General features: G+C 52.2%; 1 protein-coding gene and 1 long non-coding RNA gene across 3 annotated transcripts; one reads left to right on the top strand and one right to left on the bottom strand.

Moving 5' to 3' along the window:
* Positions 1-4,883: 4,883 nt before the first annotated feature.
* Positions 4,884-8,194, bottom strand: IRF2BPL (interferon regulatory factor 2 binding protein like). Of its 2 annotated transcripts, XM_033108536.1 has the most exons (2): positions 7,859-8,019; positions 4,884-7,616 (listed from the first exon to the last, which is right to left on the bottom strand). In XM_033108536.1, the coding sequence occupies exons 1-2, from the start codon at positions 7,874-7,876 to the stop codon at positions 5,709-5,711; spliced, it is 1,926 nt and encodes a 641-aa protein (XP_032964427.1). In that variant the 5' UTR covers positions 7,877-8,019; the 3' UTR covers positions 4,884-5,708. The 2 variants fall into 2 exon arrangements, with proteins under 2 accessions (XP_032964427.1, XP_032964426.1); XM_033108535.1 differs by having other exon boundaries at positions 4,884-8,194.
* A 7,457-nt stretch (positions 8,195-15,651) lies between these two features.
* Positions 15,652-18,337, top strand: LOC117023856 (uncharacterized). Its single transcript, XR_004423268.1, has 3 exons — positions 15,652-15,737; positions 17,330-17,452; positions 18,038-18,337. It is a non-coding gene; the product is annotated as an uncharacterized LOC117023856 (long non-coding RNA).
* Positions 18,338-19,082: the final 745 nt, after the last annotated feature.

Raw genomic sequence — 19,082 nt, 5'->3', positions numbered from 1 at the left:
AGAAATTAGAATCCCCATCTGCTTTCTGCCCCGCTCTCTGTTCAGTCAAAGCTGAGACAGAGGTGGGGTTATTCTTTAATTCAGCTTGGGGGTAGCAGGCAGCTGAGGGGGACTTCAGAACAGCCTTGCTCCAGAACCCCTGATTGGACATCCCACTTGGACAGCACGGCCATGTGTCCCCAGAACACTGAGTCTAGGAAACGCCCTCTCCTTAGGAGCTTCCTCACCTCCCCTCTCGCTCACTGGCACTGGCCAGGCTCACACTGAGATTCTGGGAGACGGGGAAAGGGCTGAGGGATGGGGCTCAAGCTCGGAGCCTAGGTTTCCCAGGCGCTCCGGGTCAGAGGTCAGAGACCGTCTGCCTGGAACCACATAGGAGTCCTGGGGAGAGTCCAGGCTCCAGGCTGCCTCGGGCTTGGCTTGCATACCACGCCTGGCCTTGGTTAGGTCATCACACCCTCTTCATAGGCTGGACGAAAGCTTGGCTGGTGTAACGTGCATCTACCCTGCACATCACACAGTACCTGCCATGTCACTTGTCTCCTTCAATTCCCTCTTCAGCAGTGGGAATAGACCACCAGGCAGAGGTTGGTGACAGGGAGGGAGGAGAGAAGCCTCAAGCTCACGGTCGGAGAAGTTCTGGTTGATCTTCCTTTCTCTCTCCCTACATACTTCTTTTTTGTTTTCCCCTTCTTTCGCCTCCCCCTGCCCACTCTGGTTCAAGCCGTTGTTTCTCAGTCTAGTTGTGTAGGACACAGCTCCCTGGCCCATGCTGGTATTATGAGCCTTGTGCTCCACTGCCGGTCGTCAGTCGGCCGACTGGCTGTTCACAGCAGCTCACAGCAGCTCGACGGCTACCGGCCGCTCACGCGGACTGCCAGCCACTGGCCACTTGTGGCAGCACACAGTAGACCATGGCAGCACACAACAACCCACGCTGGCCTTCCGCTGCTCAGGGCAGCCCAGCTCCAGGGAGAGCTCTATATCTTAGCTATAGAGGGCGCAGCTCACTGGCCCATGTGGGAATCGAACTCGTGACCTCGGCATTAGGAGCACAGCACTCCAACCACCTGAGCCACCAGGCCAGCTCTCCCTATGTACTTCTGTGCCCTGATGGTTGCTTATCTGACTGTCTTTAGATCTTCAGAAGTTTCCAGTCAGCAAAGGGGGATGTGGTGAGAAGGTCCACAGCTCAAATGTTGAAAAAAAGACTCCACCAGTTCAGGCCTACCTGATATTTACAGTAAGAAACCTAGAAACTTCTCTGATCATCCCCTTCCCCAAAATGTCCAGCTCTGAGAGACTAAGGGACAAGTGCTTATTCCCAGTCCTCCAAGAGTTAGTGAAAATACCAATCCCCACCCCACAAGGTGCTCCTTTTGCTCACCTTATCATCAATCTTTCTCAAATACAGCTCTAGTTAAGCCAAGTAGCCTTAAATTTTTTAAAAAAAAACGTCTATTAGAGCTGTTCCCTAATAGGGATCTAGCACAGGCTCTGCCACTGTGTGACCTTAAGCAAGTTACTTCACCTCTCTGTGCCTTGGGGCCCTCATCTCTACAAGGTGGACAGATGAGACCTAAGTTCTAACTTCAAGTTCCATGAAGGGGCTTTAGATGTGCATGAACCCCTTTAAAATTGGGTAATACTGGTTGCATCCCAGAAGGGAACTGGGTGGCAGAAGAGCCAATTGTAGAAAGGAGACCATACAGTTGTACTGTGTTCTCCTTTGTATGTTTTGAATTTTGAACCAAAGAAATGTATTATCTATTCAAAACTAAGTACATAAAATTTATATTAAAAAGCAAAGAAAACATGCAATTCTATGTGTGTGGGAACACCTGAACTTTCTGGAGAAGGACTCATAATTTGTATCAGATTTTTCTAAGGTGTCTAACTTCATAAAGGTTTAGAAAGCATTCCACTAGATGACGTTAAGAGTTACTCCCAGTTTGAATTTCCTTGATTTGATAAAGTATGAGAGAAAACCAGCACTTATTACATTAACAGCCTAGGCTGGATGCACGTGAATCTTACACTTAATAACGTAGGCACACGTGCCCACAGGAGCTGAGCAGGTTCACATGTGAGTGCAGGACTTGACACGGTGGATCTCCTATGGTGCAGCCTTCAGAAATCAGGGTCAAAAAATGCCCCCCAAGAGCCTATCGTCTTGAAACCCTCGTTGCCCTACCCCGGTGCCCTACAGAAACATGCAGCTTGGGTTAGCTGTACAAACAATGCTTATAAATAAATACAACATGGATTTTTAAATGTTGGCCACTTTGGCTCTGAGGGAGAAGCGAGTGAAAAGAATGGGAAATGGAGGAGATGGGGCGATCGGGGTGAACTGGAGATGAAGAAAACCCAGGCTCACCCAGAGACACTCCACCTGAATCTCTGAAACCCACAAAAATCCTCAGGAGAGAAAAATACTTCCTAGGTATGCAGTGTGGAAGGCTTCAGGAAAGGAGGAATCTAGCTGTAGGGTCAAAGCAAGACTGGATAGGCAACCAGACAAGTGGCTGAATGGGTCAGAGCAAAGAGAAAGGTCACATGGTTCCAAAAAAAGAAAAGGGAGCAAAAGCCATTTAACAAATGGCCCCTGGCTATGGTCAACTTTAATTAACTGGATCATTATAATACACTTCCAGCCTAAGTTCCACCCCAACCTGCTCTCTCCCTCCCACTCTTCTCCCTCCTCTCCCCCAGGTCTCATCAAGGCAGGTTTCCTTAGGGAAACCCACAGGCTGCCTCTGCTGGTGCCTCATTATTACAGCCACTGCCTCTCCTGTTCATAATATACCCAGAAATAAGAAAGGGGGCAAGCTACACTGTTCTCAGCACCTAATGACAGGCCCCTTTCCTACCTCTGTACACCAAATCCAGGGTCTTGTAATCCTAAAAGTTCCAGAACGGATCACCAGAACAATGAAGCGACTGTGGCAGGCCAGCAGGGGCAGATGTGGACACAGGGGCAGATAATAGGGCTGGCTCCCACTTGGAACCCCTGGACAGTACTCACAGGTTCCACACCTGGACAGGTAATCCACACATCAAAATTCACGTGCGCAGTTCAATACTGTGGCTGAATCCACAGCTCCTTCATTCAATGGTGGTTAAATTACACCCGTGATACTCTATATTCTCAGGCTGCTGAGCTTTTCCCATTTTAAGAGTGTGTGCGTTGGGAGAGCGGGTTGGGAGCACCTTAGAGGATCTTCCAGGCGAAACATGCTTGGTTTTTATTAATGAGTTTATGAGAAAAGCCAACCCAGACCTTTAAGTGAAATGTGTGATTGGTAGCCAAGCGAGGATGGGTTTTAGAATTAACTCTTCCTACAGTCTGCTATGCATTATCAACCCCAAGTTAATTACCCCTGAGGATGAAAATAGGTTTCATGACTCATAAGCACCAATACAACACTTGGCAGCGGATGAAAATCCAAGGACACATTTGCAGGAAGCTGACACGAATATCTATTTATATGTGGGGAGATTCTTAAAGAGGTGAGACAGGCACCAGGATTAAGAGGCTGCAGCAGATCTATCAATTGCCATTTACACACACACACACACACACACACACACACACGGTTTCCACTACTTCAATGATAGTGATGGCAAAGCAGGAACAGAAACTAAAAGGGTGTTATTAACAGCAAGTCCCAACACCAACCCAACCTCCACACCGGTGTTCTGGGCTAACCCGTGATTTGTTTTTCCTCCTCAAACGTGCCGGCGCCCATACCACCACCCTACCCTCCTTCTCCCTCTTTGATGGGAGTGTGGGGGGAGACCACATCTCTTCCTTTATTCGTCCATCCTTGGTAGGGACTGTCCTGGTCCAGCTGGACCCCAACCAGGAATGGGGTGTGGCAGGAATGAATTTTGAATTTCAGATCGAATGGCCGGTTGTTTTGCTTCCTCCCTCCTGTTCTCTCTTGCTCCATTTGCCTCCCAGGAAAGTACAAGGTTCACACCAGGGTTGTTTGCCTTCCCCGAGCTCTGGGAGGGTTCGTCTTGTTTCTGCCAAGGGGGCTCAGAGCTCTAAAGGACATTGCTGTCCCCAGTCTCCTTTCCTATCGCTCTATACTTCACAACTGCATCCAGCAAGTTGATTAGGTGAATAATTGCATTTCTTCACCAGTGGGAATGGTTTTTACTTGGTGTCATAAGTGACCTTTGCTCAGAAACTGGGTTTGGGTTTTTTTTCTCTCTTCCCCATTCCCCACAATTATCTTCCGACCAGCTAAGTGTCCTGCTTTTATAAATACATAACAAAAGAGAAGGAAAGAAAAAACGTGCAATGAAAGGTGAAAACTGCTTTTCCAATGCATCAGCTAGAAGCTGCTGGGAACTCTCCTGGCTTAGTACATGCATTCGTTTCCCAGTTGCCCACACCCCTCCTGCCTCTACTGATGGCTCTCAGCTCTGTGGCAGTTTTGCTTTAAATGTGCAGTAACAGTGATTTCTGCCACATCTAAGAGGCGAAGCACCCTAGTTTTTTCCTACCACTTGCACAAGTCACAGCTGTATTAGGTATCAGCATATACTCAGGGCCACAAGACGAGGCACCAAAACACAATCCTGACAATGCCATTTGCAGCTGGGGCACTACATCCGGAAGAAAATAGAGATGCCGAAGAGTAAACAGAAATCGCTTAGTCAGCAACTGTCCTCGCCCAGAGGTGAATGTAAATCGCCTGGTAGTGAGGAGGAGGGGCAGCCAGCCCGCACAGGGCTTTCTACAGATGCCATCTCTGAGGGCTTCCAAAGGCACCAGCATTTGTGTTCTCCGTTGGAAACAGGGAGGGTGTACCCCATGTTAGAACGGTGTGGCCTTACCCCTAGAAAAACACACGTGCCGACTCGGGGCAGAATTAATATCAATTGAATTTATTACAAGTTACTAAGCTCCAAGGCACATTACAGTGTTCTGTTAACTACAGAAATGTATAAAGGACAAACAGAGCAGATTCTCCATGTCTAGCATTTCGCTCTACTGTTCAAAAGCATCCGTGCATCAATAAAGCAAAAACAAAACAACACGTGAAGATTCAACACAGTCAGGTCAGTAGAAACAAACCCAAACATTTTCCCTCACAAACTTGCAACGAAAAACACCCCGCCCCCCGCCCAACATCCCCCTTACCATTTTGCAAACAAAACAGAAAAACAAAACAAAACAGGACAAAATAAAGTGAAGACTTCAACACTTGGGGCTGTTTAGAAAGAAGCTATCACCATTTTATAGCATCATTTTTTTAGGCAGCAACACTGGCCTTGGCAAAAAAAAAAAACATTTTCTTTTGTGTGTTTTTCTTTTCCTTTCAGAGAGTGCATAACATTTACAAAAATACACACCAGCAGCAGTCGTTGCTAAGGGTTATTAATTCTGTACCTAGGCAAACACTCTGCCACCAAATAAATGCTAACAAATATGATGCAAATGACCCAACCAATATTATACTGCTCAACACAAACCAGCTTATCCTTCAAATGAAGAAGTTACATACCTTTGTTTCAAAATATAGAAACATACGACGAAAATAATGTCTATACATAAGACTAACTTTTTGCAGTTTGTTATATTCACAATTCTACATCTTGGGGGTGAGGGAAGGGAGGGTCGATGTGGGTGGGGGAGGGGCCCTCTGCATTGGAGAGAAACTGGTCTGGGGCAAAGGAGCTGGCTGTCTTGTGGTTCAAGGGTCTCTCTCCTTTTTCACTTTAACATCCCCAGCTAAGATCGTCGCGATTTCACCCTGCATGAAGGCCCAAGGTACATTTGACCCTACTAAGGGGCATTTCTCTCCGCTGGGGCAGTACACCTCGCCGGTGGCCCCCTGGGCCTTGATACTCTCTCTAGAGCAAGGGAAGCAGAATTTGTGGCTGGGGACGGATGGGCACTGAACAAAATGCGTGTCCTCCAAACGTTCGTGGCAAATGGTACAGCAAAGGGGCCCACTGTTGGCCATAGGGGAATCCGGAATGTTTTGGGGGTGCACTTGGTCCATGCCCGGATGGGTGCTAGGTGGCGGGGGCGCCACCTGCAGATTCAGGTCCCCGTTCCGTGAGGCCAAACGGCGCTGCCCGGGCACAGAAGCCGGCGACACTGGGCTGCTGCTGTTACGCCGCGCGGACGCAGTGGTGGAGTGCACAGAACTGCCATCCTTGGGCGAGTGCGCGGTGCCCAGAGTGTCTGCCACCGACATGAGGGCGGCCATGGGGGATGGACCGTTCTGAGGGGCCGACTCAGGCGGGGTGGTCCGATTGGAATGGGGTCCCATGGGTGGGGGCGGCGGAGGCGGACCGCCGGCCGCATGCCCTGGCGCCGCAAAGCCCCCGGCCGACATGGTGAGCTTTAGTGCCTCGCTCTGGTTCGCCATCCACTGCTGCCTCTGCTGCTCCTCGCCCAGCTTCAGCGCGCCCTCGGCGGAGTCCGGAGGCTCGGGGGACGCCTTCCTCTTGCGCAGGTTGGCGGCTGTGCCCCGACCCGAAGGGGTGGCGGGCGGCAGGGCCCCCGTCCCCGGGGGTGCACTGGGGGCGCGGCTTAGACTCACCAGCGCCGTGGGCAGCATGGGGCAGCTGGCGTCCAGGTAGGGCTGGGGCAGCATGTCGGCGCCGGGCACGCCCTCCTTAAAGAAGCGCACGGCCTCGGGCAGCAGGTCTCCAAGGAGGCGCCAGTCCCCGGAACCGTGTTTCTTCTCGTACTCCAGATACTTGAAGCCGGAGGATAGACCCCGACCGAAGTCCTTCATACAGTCCTGGTACATCTGCTTGGCCACCCCAGATGCGCTGGAGTACACGTTGCCCGAGCCCGTGGGATACTCAATGAATAGCTTCAATTCGTAGTCCATGCCGGGCTTGGAGACAGCGTCGAAGGCGAAGACGCGGCCCAGCAGCGAGTGGTCCTTCTTGAAGCGAACCTCGTAGGGTGTGCAGCCAGCCAGCGTGAGCAGCGTGTCGCGGACCATCTTGGGCTTGTTTGCCCACTCCTCCGCGCGATTGCGCAGGCTCTCGCTCAGCTCCGCCAGGGCCTCGGCGTTACGCTGCTTCTCCTTCAGCTCACGCTCTTGGTCGGTGCTCGACACCGAGCCGGGCCTTTTGCCGCCAGCACCCACGCCCACCTCGGCCACCGACGACGAGGTCGAAGACGATGCCGAAGACGACGCGGCGGATACGCCCGGCGCGCCCCCGAGACAAGCGGGGCCCCCGGGGGCCCCTGGGGGCGCGGGCGTCGGGGGCCCACGGCTGCCGAGGCCGTGGGGTGGTGGTGGGGGCAGCACGGCGGCGCTGGCCGGGCCGTTAAGCAGCGTCTGCGGCAGCAAATTGGGGGGAACCGTGAGTTGGGGGCCTCCGCCACCCCCCGGGTTGGGCAGCCCCGTCACTAGCCCACCGTGCGTCCCGCGCCGAGACGACGCCGACGCCGAGGACGAGTTGGGGCTCTGGCGGTTCAGCTCCGGAGGTCCCTCCTCCGGTGCCGACTTGGGGAAGCCGTTGGGGCCCCCCAGGCCGTTGGGCAGCCGCGCGGCGTGGCTGCTGCTTCCCAAGCTCACCGGCGGTGGCGGATACTCGAAGCGGCTGCGCTGTTCCACCGCGGCGGCGGCGGCGGCAGCGGCGGCTGCGCTGAGGCCGTAGCGCTCCAGGCCGGACGGGGCTGCCAGCACCGCAGGCTTGCTAGAACCATCGACGTGGTTAAGCTGTTGTTGCTGCGACTGCTGTTGCTGTTGCTGTTGCTGCTGTTGCTGCTGCGCGGCCGCCGCCGCCGCCGCTGCTGCCGCCGCCGCCGCCTCCTTAGCCGACAGGGCCACCGTCTTGACCCCGACGGGCGGCGGCGGCCCGGGGGAGCGGCCGTCCTGGAAGCAACCATGCGCCCGTTTCAGCTGGCGCGCGGTCTCGATCACGAACTCAATGCGATCGGCGCCCTCGTAGTTGACGCAACCGCGGCATACGGGTTCCGAGAAGTCCCAGATCATGGCCCAGGGCATACGGGGCAGGTCGCACAGGTAGCAGGATTGTCTCCGGGACGAGGACACCTGCGCCGCCGACATGTTGCCAGCCCTGAGAAAGGTAGGCCCCCGCCCGGGCTGTCTCCGCGGCGCCTTCTCCTCTGGGAGGACCAGCAGGCTGGGGAGGGAGTCCGGCAGCGGGGGAAGCGGGGGGGTGTGGGGGGGGCGAGAAAGTTCTGCCCCAGGGGCTGGAGGGAGAGCGCGAGTCTCCACCGCCGGCGCTGCGCCTCTCTGCGGGGGCTCCACCGGCCGAATTCAGCCCGCTCCTCGCCCCCACCTCCTACTGCGGCTGTCTCGTCGGGAGGGGAGCTCAGGCGCCTTCTTCCTGGTGCCCCGGACCCGGGCTGGAGGCTCCAGGACCGGGGGGAGGGGGCGAGGGTGCCGGGTACTGACCGCCGTTGGCTCTTGGCCCCCTCCCCGGAGAGGCTGGTGCGTGGAAGCTCGAAAGGGGCTGTCTCTTCCTCTCCCCTGGGGGTCCCCCTACGAGCTGCGTCCTCTCCCCGCCAGGCTCCCTGGGGCGAGGGCTAGAGGGTGCAGTGCCACCCGGTGCCCAGGTCCAATCTTGCTGAAATCGCTGCTTCCCAGGGCTGGGGTAGGGAGGGGGAGCCGAGAGAGGAGCTTCTCTCCTCCGCTGCGTCGGCTGTTCCGCTGGCGGCGGCTGGGTTTGCACGGCCGGAGGGAGCCACCGCGGCCACTGCTTCCAGGACGCACGAGAGCAGAGAAGAGCGCACGCACGCAGGCTCCCGCCGCCCCCAGGCCTGGCCGGCACCCGGGCCGCACCGGCTGGCGGCGCTCACGTTGGCTGCAGGGCGCTCACGCGGCGCCTGGGCCCGGGTCGCATCCCTTCCCGCTCGCACTCGCCCGGAATGTGGGGTTGTGATTGTTACTCTACGTTCCGGAGGCGCGTCTCGGCGCTCCCGCTCGCGCTGCGGCTCGCGCTGTCCCCGGCTTGGCCGCGCGGGATGCCGCCCGGGCGGAGCGCTGACGTCACCGCCATGCTCTGCACCAGCTCTCCCCCCCACCCTCGGCTTTTACACTTCCTCTGTAGAGCCCACTTGTTGCTCGGAAAAGGCGCATGCGCGGCTGGATGCCCAGATTCCTCTCGGTGGGCCCCTCCTCCCCGCCTCCGCCCTCCCCTCCCCCCTCGCCGAGTGTGTACAACAGCTGAGGCCTTCCGAGCTAATGCTGGAAGTCCAGCGCTGGGGGTGGAAATTAAACAGACGATGACCTTTACTTTCCCCGCCCGGCTTTCCCAAGTAAAAACGCATTTAAAAACCACCAGCGTCCTTTCTGATCCCGCTTCCTCCCCCACCCCACCCCACCTCGGGCAGTGAATTTAAATGCCCTGTTTCAAATTTTCGCTGTGAATTTCATATAGGGTATTACCCGTTTCATCTGCAGTCAAACCGTTTCCCCCAGTATGGATTTACATTCATTGCTACCACTAATGCTGAAGCACCTGCAAAATTAGCTGTTTTCCAATCTTCCAGAAACTGCCTTTCCGATTTGTTTTGTGCCCTGGTCTAGAACCTGAGCTTAAGCGATGGAGCCAAAATGAATTCGGGGTGAGTTACCCTCTCCCCCCAGCCTCAGTCTAAAAATTTTGGCTGAGTGTCTAAAGAAGCTACGAGCACCCAGAGGCCTTTAAGGAAAAACAGTCAACTGGCTGCGCACAGCTGCAGTTGGGGGCAGGGAGGGGAAGTGCTGGAGAAGCCAAACAGGTGAGAGGTTTTTCCGGGTTTGATAAAAGAAGGTGGGAGCAGCATTTAATAATATTGATACCTCTTTGTAAAGCACAGTGCAGTTTACAAAGTTCTTTCTCCCGTGCTGTGATTTCATTCCGTAGTGCCCCAGAAGGCCGAACAAGGCCGTGATTTCTGTTACAAGATCACTGCTCATCAGTATTGCTTATTGTAAGAACAGGTATGTTGGCCATAGCTCTACTTGGGGCATTTCAACTGGTTCTTCTAAGTATTGGATCTGTTTGGGAGGGTTTTGTTTGTTTTGTTTTCTTCACCCTCATAAAAATTGAGAGAATCCTGGGTAAGGCTGGAGGAGTGGAGGCAATAATGGGATTTCAGGTTCTGAAGTCTGGCAGATCAAGATGGAATTTCCTTTCCATCACTTACAGTAAGTTCTCAGTTAATGTGGTCAATAGGTTCTACCGTAAGCAGAAACCAATTTTACCATAGGCTAATTGATATAAACGAGAGTTAGGTTCCTACAGCATTTCATCAGTATCAACCTTATAATGAAATGACCTTGAAAGAAATGCTGTTATTGGAGGACCTGCTGTATTGGCTTTGTGACCTTGAATTAGTTACCCTCATAACCTCTGTTTTCCATCTGCAAAATGGGGTCATAGCTTCTAACTTATTAGGACTGTTTGAGATGTCATTTTGTTTCTTACCATAATAGGTAAGGCACCGAGACTTGCTGTGAGCCAGATACTGCTAGGTTGTTTACTTGCATCATCATTAAACCCTCAATATTATCAACAAGGTAGATTTTTGTTATTAACTCTGTTATACAGGCTCAGAAAGTAAAGAGGTTAAATAACTTGCCCAAGGTCACATGGCCATTAGAAACAGAGCTGGGATCTGAATCCAGTAAATCTGATTTGAGAGGTGGCTTTGACAAGCTTAGGTTCTCAGAGGTGGTTTGGGTACTCAAAGTTTCCATCAGCCCCCCGCTTTGTTACATACAATCTCTTCTAAAGTACTATGCAAATACACCTTCATAACCAACCCCGTCTTCTTCTTCCAAACAGATTGTGCTGCTGAGTTCTTCCATAGACAGAAGTTGTGGATCTGCCATTGCCACAGACTCTAACATAAATGCCTCATACAGTATGTATAGTGTCAGTCTCACAGGAAGCTGTCAGTAAGTGTTGGTTATTATTAGTATTGATGTTCCCCGTTAGTACTATTGCTAGTTAACATGAAAGTACTTTGTAAATTGCATAAAATGTAAGGATCATTATTCTTACTACTATTACTACTAATTGTAATAAAGTTCAGTTGAAGCAACAAGAGGATTTATTTTTATTTTGACACTTGACCTTCAGAGCCTTCCAGCATTCCCAGTACATGATCTCCCACTCATTCTGGAGCCCAGGGTGCAAAGGAAGGGGAGTTTTTAAGGATAGGGAGAAAGGGGAAGGGAAGAGCCCTAGGGAGCCCCTCTTTCATCTCAAAGCAGCCAGATTTCTGTTTTTGCAAAACAGTGAGCTCACTGTGCACTCCCCAACAATAATAAACTTTCCCTGGCCTGGCTGGCTCCGGGCAGCGATTCCTCTGTAAAGAGCCGCTCCAGGAGCCTTGCCTCACCCTTCCAGACTACAGCCCTCCCCATACCACAGCTAGCCTGGAGTGAGTCAAAACATAGGGCTGGGAAACTGAATGATATCCTCATCAGCCCAAAGCTCCGCGCTCATTAGCTTTGGCTAGGCTGGTTTGCCCACTTCTTTACGTTTGTATTTATCAGCCCTTCCCTTTATTAAAACAAAAATGCTGAGGACTAGCAACCTAGCCCCAACCCTCTATCCAGGCTGCTAGATAGCAAGTTGCGATTCTGTTATGGTGTTATGTTTGGTAGGCACACACCTCTCCATCTCCTTGTCTGTCTTTACCCTGATACTAAAGGACACACACACACACACACACACACACACACACGATATCTTAAGACACAGGGTTAGAAATAAACACGCATTTAAACAAACTTCCATAGTCTCATAATCCTTTAAAAAGCATGAACTCTCTTGATACCCTTCCCACCCTCAAAAAATCACCATCATTTATGGTGATAAATTTCATCTGAACAGCTTGTCTGAGATGGCCCTGCTTGGGGATGTGTTAAGGGATTGTGAGAGGCAAGAACATCAATGTCTTGGAGATGGATTTTTTCCCTGAAGCAGAATCCCATGTGACAACACTGCGTCCATAGTGGGAAGGAACTGGGATGGGGCGGGTTTCAAGCAAAGCAACCAGGTGGAGAAAGGGACAGAACTCTGGCGGTAGGGTCTAGGGGACTAGGTAGCCGAGCCGGGCTCAACCACACACGAGGAGAGATGCCTGCTGCAGTCCCTCCTAAAGTTCCTTGCTACCTACGTTGCTGTCTTACCCCAGCTTGCCATCTGAACTGGCACCCTCAGAGAACTTCGCTCTAAACTGGAGCACAACGTCAGCTCTCCACTTGGCCTTTTCGGAGGCCACAGCCAACGTCAGAGGTGAGAAGGTCGCAGAGCACCCACGTACTTCGAAGCTCCCTGCCCCTCACCCCCGCTGGTTTGTGGAAGAGATGGGTCGGGCAGGGGACTCCTAGGCCTGGCATCCTTGCAGCCAGCTGGCTGGGCCTTCGAGGAGGCCCAGGCTGAACCTCGAGTCACCCCGCTGCAACGCGCGGCCAAGCGCTCGGGCAAGAGAAAGCCCTTTTTTGGTAACAGCCCCGCGGTAAGAAGGACCCGGTTCTTCGAACCGCTAGAGCCGCCTCAGAGTAGATGAAAACAAACGTCTGGGTTGGGCGCTCCTCTGGCCTTTCCAAGGGCCCCCACCTCCGCGCGCCAGGAACCCCCCGGGGCTGCGGGGGTGGAGGAATCGAGTCAGCACCGTAATTTACACATTTACTCGCGGGCCGGTTCCGTGGCGGAAGTATTTGCCTTTTCCTAAAGGATTAATTCTGGTATTAAAAAAAAAAGCATTAGTTTAGGCCAGGGCGTAGGGTTACGCAAGAGCCACTCGAGCGTGAAATCCCAGGAACTACGTGATTCGCTGAGAACCCCCGGGGAGGGGAGACTGCGTCGCCCGCCAGGACCTGCCCAGCCTGGGGCGCGCGGGCAGCTCGGCGCTCTGCAAAATTGGGTGGAAGGAAAAGGAGGACCTAGTGGTTGATGCTGGCACAGTGGCCGCACGAGTGATCAGATCTCTGACTGCGTTCTTCCTGAAGGGGCGGGGAGCAGGGAAGAAAGGCGGCGGCGGTGGTGGGGTGAGGGGAGTCGCGTCTGGTTCCTACCTCCTCCCCGCTTCCTTTCCTTGCCAGCGTGCCAGGGCACGGGGGAGCCCAGCGCTGTCCTCAGCAAAAGCTGGTGTGTTTTTTAGGTCCAAAAATAAAGGAACCCTGGAATGAGCCTCCCAGGGATCAGGCCTAGAGGTAAAAAAGGGGAAGCGCCAGACAAGGGTGCTATTCACTCACCCGGTAGGATTAAAACAAACACCCATACCCCAAGAAGGAGGGTAGCTGGGAAGGGGGGCAAGAATGGGCAGAGAGCCTGGCCGGCCGTCAAGACCACAGGTGCGCATACCCCCGAACCCTCCACTCTTCCCCGCATGCGCAAGGGCTTCAGCAAGGAGTAGGAGTGCCAGTAGGTTCCCACCGGACTGCACCAGAGCTGGGGATTTCCACGGTCCTGCTTCGGAGACCCGTCGCCGCCGGCGCTTTCCTGCTGGGGCCGCCAGAAGGCGGGGTCTCAGAGCTGGAGTCCCTCCCTGCGGCCTCGCAGTCTCGGTCAAATCTGGTACCGGCAGCCATAACGGCTGTCCCTGGTTGGGGTAAATGGGCCAGGATCTCCAAATATTTTGACTTGCCTAAACTGGGCGGTTCAATCCAACTCAAGAGACAAGGAGGAAGGCACGGTGCTTAGGATTAAGTACATATTTTCAGTATGTTGTTCGACTTGGACTTGGCTGACCCTAAATAGCTGTGTGACCTTGAGCAGATCACCTGAACTTCGTTTCTTAGTCTGTAAAATGGGAATAATTGCACTGCCTCCTTTGCCTTCCTCATTGGCCTGTGTGAAAGATACAATATTATAATGTACTTAATCAAATGTAAGAGATTTTGAACAATATAATAACCAACATTTGTTTAAGGCTCTGAAGTTCATTCCCAGACATTATCTCACCAATCCCCACAGCAGCCCTGTGAGGTAGGTGTTACTTTCATCACCCTCCTGTATAGGTGAGGAAAGCAGGTCCAGAGCTGGTCCACAATTACTGAAATCAGGTTCTCTGGCTCTAAACCCAACATTCCTTCTTCTGCCTCACCGGTTGCTAGCCTTTTTTGGGGCTAGCTTCTTAGAAACCCAGATGCTTCTAAGAAACTGCAAGAAAGTCAAATGCCTCTCCCCATAGGAGTTTGCAGGTTAAGGATGCAATATCATGCACAAATTCGCACCAGTTATTTGGGAGTTAAAAAAACAATCATTCAGCTTTGAGCAAAACTGTGTAGCTATGCTTCTCTGGCATCCCCTAGGACTTCTCTCTCTGTTCCCGGGTTTTCTATACCCTGGCTCTAGGAAGAGGGGATCCGGAGGAAAATCTGAAGCTCTAGAACACATTTAAGTATTTAGGAGCTTGACTGAGTTGCCCTTACTGGGGATGGCTGCATTTTAAATGTCCACACCTGGGGAGGACCCCTGGTCTGATGATGAGTGGGGAGGAGGAAAGTGGACCTGCAACATCGCAGGACATTTGTTCTCACCTAATTTAGGTCACACCTACTGTGTTCACATCCACCCAATATGTACATTCCTACACTTAGCTGAAGGCCACTTGATGACTATGGCAGACTGCTGCTCTTAGAGCATTTCTAGCCTAGGGGAAGCCAATAGTCCTGACAGTCAAACCTGACCTAGGTATCACTGGAGCTAGAAATCCAGGAAGCAGGTGGCCCCCCCAACCCTGACCCATCCAGAGGACCACCATGCTTTAACTTGAATTTCCCTTTCTGGTCAGACCCAAAGGATCCAAGTCTGATGTGTCCCTAGTAGAGGTGAAACTATTCTCTTCATTTACATTTTGTTTCAAAGCTGAAACTTGGCTGCCATTTGGCCTGGTGGCTTTCCATTCCTAACTCCTTAACTTGTGTGCCTCCACTTGCCCTTCATTCAGTTATTCCACTATTTATTTAGAGAACACTTTCTTTCTCAGACCGTGGGATTTAACGGCAAACCAAGCCAAATTGGCTTCAGCCCCAAATCTAGAAGCTTCCATTTCCTCCTAAATGTCCTAATTTCCTGATGCAACAGCCCCAAAGTCATTAGAGGCAGTGCTTGTTCAACACTCCCACCAGCCACATGACTGACTTAGAGCAATCTATTCTCTCTGGGCCTCAGTTTCCTCCCCTGTCAAGTGTTGATATTAAAACCTATTCTCCCTACTTCAGGGGCTTACTGTGAAATTCTGTATGTTAATGCCGAGGGCTTTAGAAAGGTGAACGATTGTCATGAATCTCTTTTCCTGTACTAAGTCCTTCTAGGTAAAATAGCTGGAAAGCAAGGCCTGAGGCTGAGGTCTGTCTACCCTCTTCATCTTGCTCTTGGCGGGTTTCCTCCTGGGGTGGCAGCGTAGCATCTCTGTTCTTCTGGGCTGACAGACAAAGAAGCAGTGGCTGCGCCTGGACCTAAGAGCTATAGCAAGACAATAACAAGGTTAGGCTGTCTTCTCATCTCTCCTAGAGGGACACGACTTCCTTTTCCCAAATCCCTGGTGGTGCCAAAGCTTGCAGCAGTTGGATTTATTTGGGGCTTTTACTTTTTTTGTTTTGGTCAATTTAAGAAGAAAAGAGGCAGTGACCTCTTCTTTAAAAAACAAAACGAGGCAGGAAGTGTGCTGCGCCTGAGTGGCAGGGACTGAGGGTGTAATTACAGGTTTTTGTTCAGCGTTTTCATGTAATTAAATCGAAAGGAAAGCGAGAGCCTGGCCTAGCCTTCTTGGATGCAAGGTAGACAAGAGGGTGTGTGTGTGTGTGTTGGGTTGGGGAGGAGAGGCAGGAGGTGAGAAATGGATTTGCTTTTCAGGCTGAGAAGAAGCGGATTCTCACCTTTATTAATATCTTTACATTCCTTTTTCAAAAGGTAGCCAATTATTCATCTTTTATTCGGTGCCACTGCACTCTCCTTGGTGACATTTCCCAACCATGCGCAGCCTTCTCAGCACTGATTTCCCTTCAACCGTAGACTCTACCCCTCCCCACTTTTTCATATTGCCGCTTTCTGCCTGGCTGCCCACACAATAAACCCACTGCAGAATCCACAGCCAGCTTTCTTGCCTACAGAGTTTCGATACCAGCGACCTCCGACGCTGCGAAATAGTACCTCCTTTTGTTTTTAACATCTTCTGGCTTTCCCTGTTCCGCTTTACAATACTTCCTACCACCGCCGCCCCATCCAGCCCTCCCCGTGCCTGCCTCGGTTTCCCCCGGCAATCAGTCTCTGTGCACTCGAGCCCGTGATCTGCAACGCCCAGAGCATTCCCAGAGCGTTTGAAATGGGGACGAAGCCTCCGGGAGCGCGGGCTCCTCTCCCCTTCCCTCCCTTTCCTCTCCCTCCCCAAGCCCTCGGTGTCCCTCTGACGTTTCCTGGACGTTGTGAACTGGCAGCAAGAATGGATACACTGTCTGCTCACATTCTTAAGGGCAGGAAACCTGACCCACCCCAAACCACGCGCTCCAGAGTTAGGGCACTTGCATATTCCCGGAGGGCGGGCCTCTGTAAGGGTTAGGGAGGCTGGCCTTGGGCACCCCTTCCTCCTGCCCCACCTTCTCCTCCTCCTCCTCCTCCTCCTCCTCCTCCTCCTCCTCCTCCTCCTCCTCCTCCTCCTCCCACCCCCCATCGTGCCCGCAGATTACCACCACCCCCCCTACGCCCCCTTCACCTACTCTTCCCAAGAACAGATTGTTTATCAGAACGGGCAGCCAAGAAACCTACTCCTGTTTCTAGCCTCTGCCAGAGATTAATCACACTTGGGAAAGGCACAAAACTTGACTGTGTTGAGGCGGGCGGGGGGGGGGGGGGGGGGGGTGCGGGGAGGGGTAGTTAAAAGAAAAGACCAATAATTTTGACATTTGACAAGCTGACCAAATTGGTGTTACCTTTCCCCTCCTTTAAGCCAGGCAGAGGACTGAGTTATATTTCATTCCCACTCCCTCTACCCCTCTACCCTCACCCTCCTATTCCCCTTTCTTCTCTCTAAGTCTTCATGTTTGATGCTTTAGTAGCACTGACTGGCTTTTAATTCTGATTAACATTCTCAACTGCTGTGTGTGTGTGTGTGTGTGTGTGTGTGTGTGTGTGTGTGTGTGTGTTGGGGGCTAGAAAGACACATTCACAAACCTGACCGTCTGACAAATCCCCCCTTTTAATCCTTCCCTTTGAAATGACATCAAGATGGACTGGGGGGGGGGAGCAGGGATGAAGAGAGGAGGAATGGAAAAAAGAGAGGGAGGGGAAAGCAATTTATGTGCTTTTCTAAGGCAGCTAGTAAAATTCCTAAGGGAGAACAAATGCCCAAATTGACTGTCTTGGTGTATTTTAGACACCGTCTTCGGGGTGAATCATGTCAGAGCTTTGCACTGGACCTGCAGCCTGGACGCCAGGGACAGGCACACAAAACATCCCTGTGTCTGGGAGGTACCCTTCTGAAGGAGGCAGGAGACAGGTATTTGCTCTCACCAGATTCCTCTCTGTCAGGATTTTTTCCCCTCTAACTCATTGCAAGATAGATTTTTTTTTTAAATGGGGGCTGATAAATAAAAAACAGGGATAGAAAATGCCCCATAAAACATGGCCCCCAAAGGGAAGGTGCAAAACCCATTTGATCCAAGATATAGATATCTCCACCCTGGATTTTTCCCCCCTTTGCTTTACAACTCTGCAGACATCAGGTTAGCAAAAGGTAATAAATAGTCCTTGCGCAGCAGGGTCTGGACTAGTGAAAACAGTTTACTGAAATTAATGGGCTTGGCTTGAACCAAAACCTCCACTTTGGAATTAATGCCAGACATAGTTTTCCTGAACTCTATCCAACCGCCTAAGCGGCAGACAATTTTTGTTCTATTTGTGCTGGAAAATAAAGCCCGGACCCTTGATTTCAGTGTAGATTATAATTTAAAAAAAATTCAGCACAGTGAACACTATACCAATTCTCAGTTTCTGCTAGTAGAAGCCCTGTGCTCTGAGCTATGCTTGATGGTGTGACTGTCAGAAGTTATCTGGTAAACTTTCCATTGAAAACCATCTCCAGACTCCCGCCCCATCGGTGGCCTCAGAGCTTTCACCGTGACATCCGAGAGATTCAAGAAAAGCTCCAGAAACCAGCTCGGTTCTCAATAACAACGCTCTCTACCCCAGGGCTCTTGGAAAGGCTGGATCTGAACCATGCTGCCTGCATGATCTCCATTCCCCACCCTACATGAAGCTCCAATACACCCAACCGAAACCCACCCCGCTAGCCGTCCCCGGTACTCAAGGTGTCTGCAGTTCTGAAGCTCCTTTTACTTTTATTAATGTATTTTTAAGGTTGCGAGGCGCGCGCGCGTCCGCACACACAACACAGATGTTCACACCCAGTGGTTATGGCAGGTACCGTGGAGATCGGGTACCCTGGCTGTCAGTGTCAGATCCCAACCTGCCCTCTCTCCACCTCCCTCCTATTATTAAAAAAAGCCTAGTCGTGGGCAGCCAGCGTTCTGGTTTTCATTGTACAGTCTGCACTGGTGACACAGGACATGTGGAAAATTTTGAGAGCACTGCAGTGAATGGCGTGCAGGGGGGGGTAGCGTGAGCAGGGGGAAGGGAGGAGGGGAGGGGAGAGAGGGGAACGAGTTACTTTTTAGCTTCCGCTAAGTACTTGGCAGCTCGCCAGGACCGGAGGATTCTGGGAAGCGAAAACCTCCCCAGTATAAACTGCCAGCTTTAAGCAGCCCTGACAGTTCTGCTCCTTCCAAACTTGGCAGCCGTTCAAAGTGCTCTTTCATTTGAAATGCTGGAAGCCTGCCATGTGCAATGCAGATTTGCTGTGCCTGTGCGCAGAAGGAACTGATAAATGCCGTTGCAGTTGCCATGGGGACAGGAGGCTATCAGAATGGCCTTGTGATCCGCAGCCTCTCAGCGCGGCAGGCTCTCGCTCTCCCTCCCGCCCCTCCTTCTAGTCAGTGAGATGGTGAAATAAATGTTCTGGAAAAAGGTTAACCCTCCCCGCTCTGGTTCTGCAGCCGAGAGGAGATTAACCTCTAAGCATTTCCCCGAATCTTAAGTGCCAGCCAGGACCACAGGACTAAGCACCATCC

The sequence above is a fragment of the Rhinolophus ferrumequinum genome, chromosome 6, assembly GCF_004115265.2.
Source record: "Rhinolophus ferrumequinum isolate MPI-CBG mRhiFer1 chromosome 6, mRhiFer1_v1.p, whole genome shotgun sequence".
NCBI lineage: Eukaryota > Metazoa > Chordata > Mammalia > Chiroptera > Rhinolophidae > Rhinolophus > Rhinolophus ferrumequinum.
The sequence above is the reverse complement of the archived record's forward strand: the minus strand, read 5'-3'. Positions and strand labels throughout refer to the sequence as shown.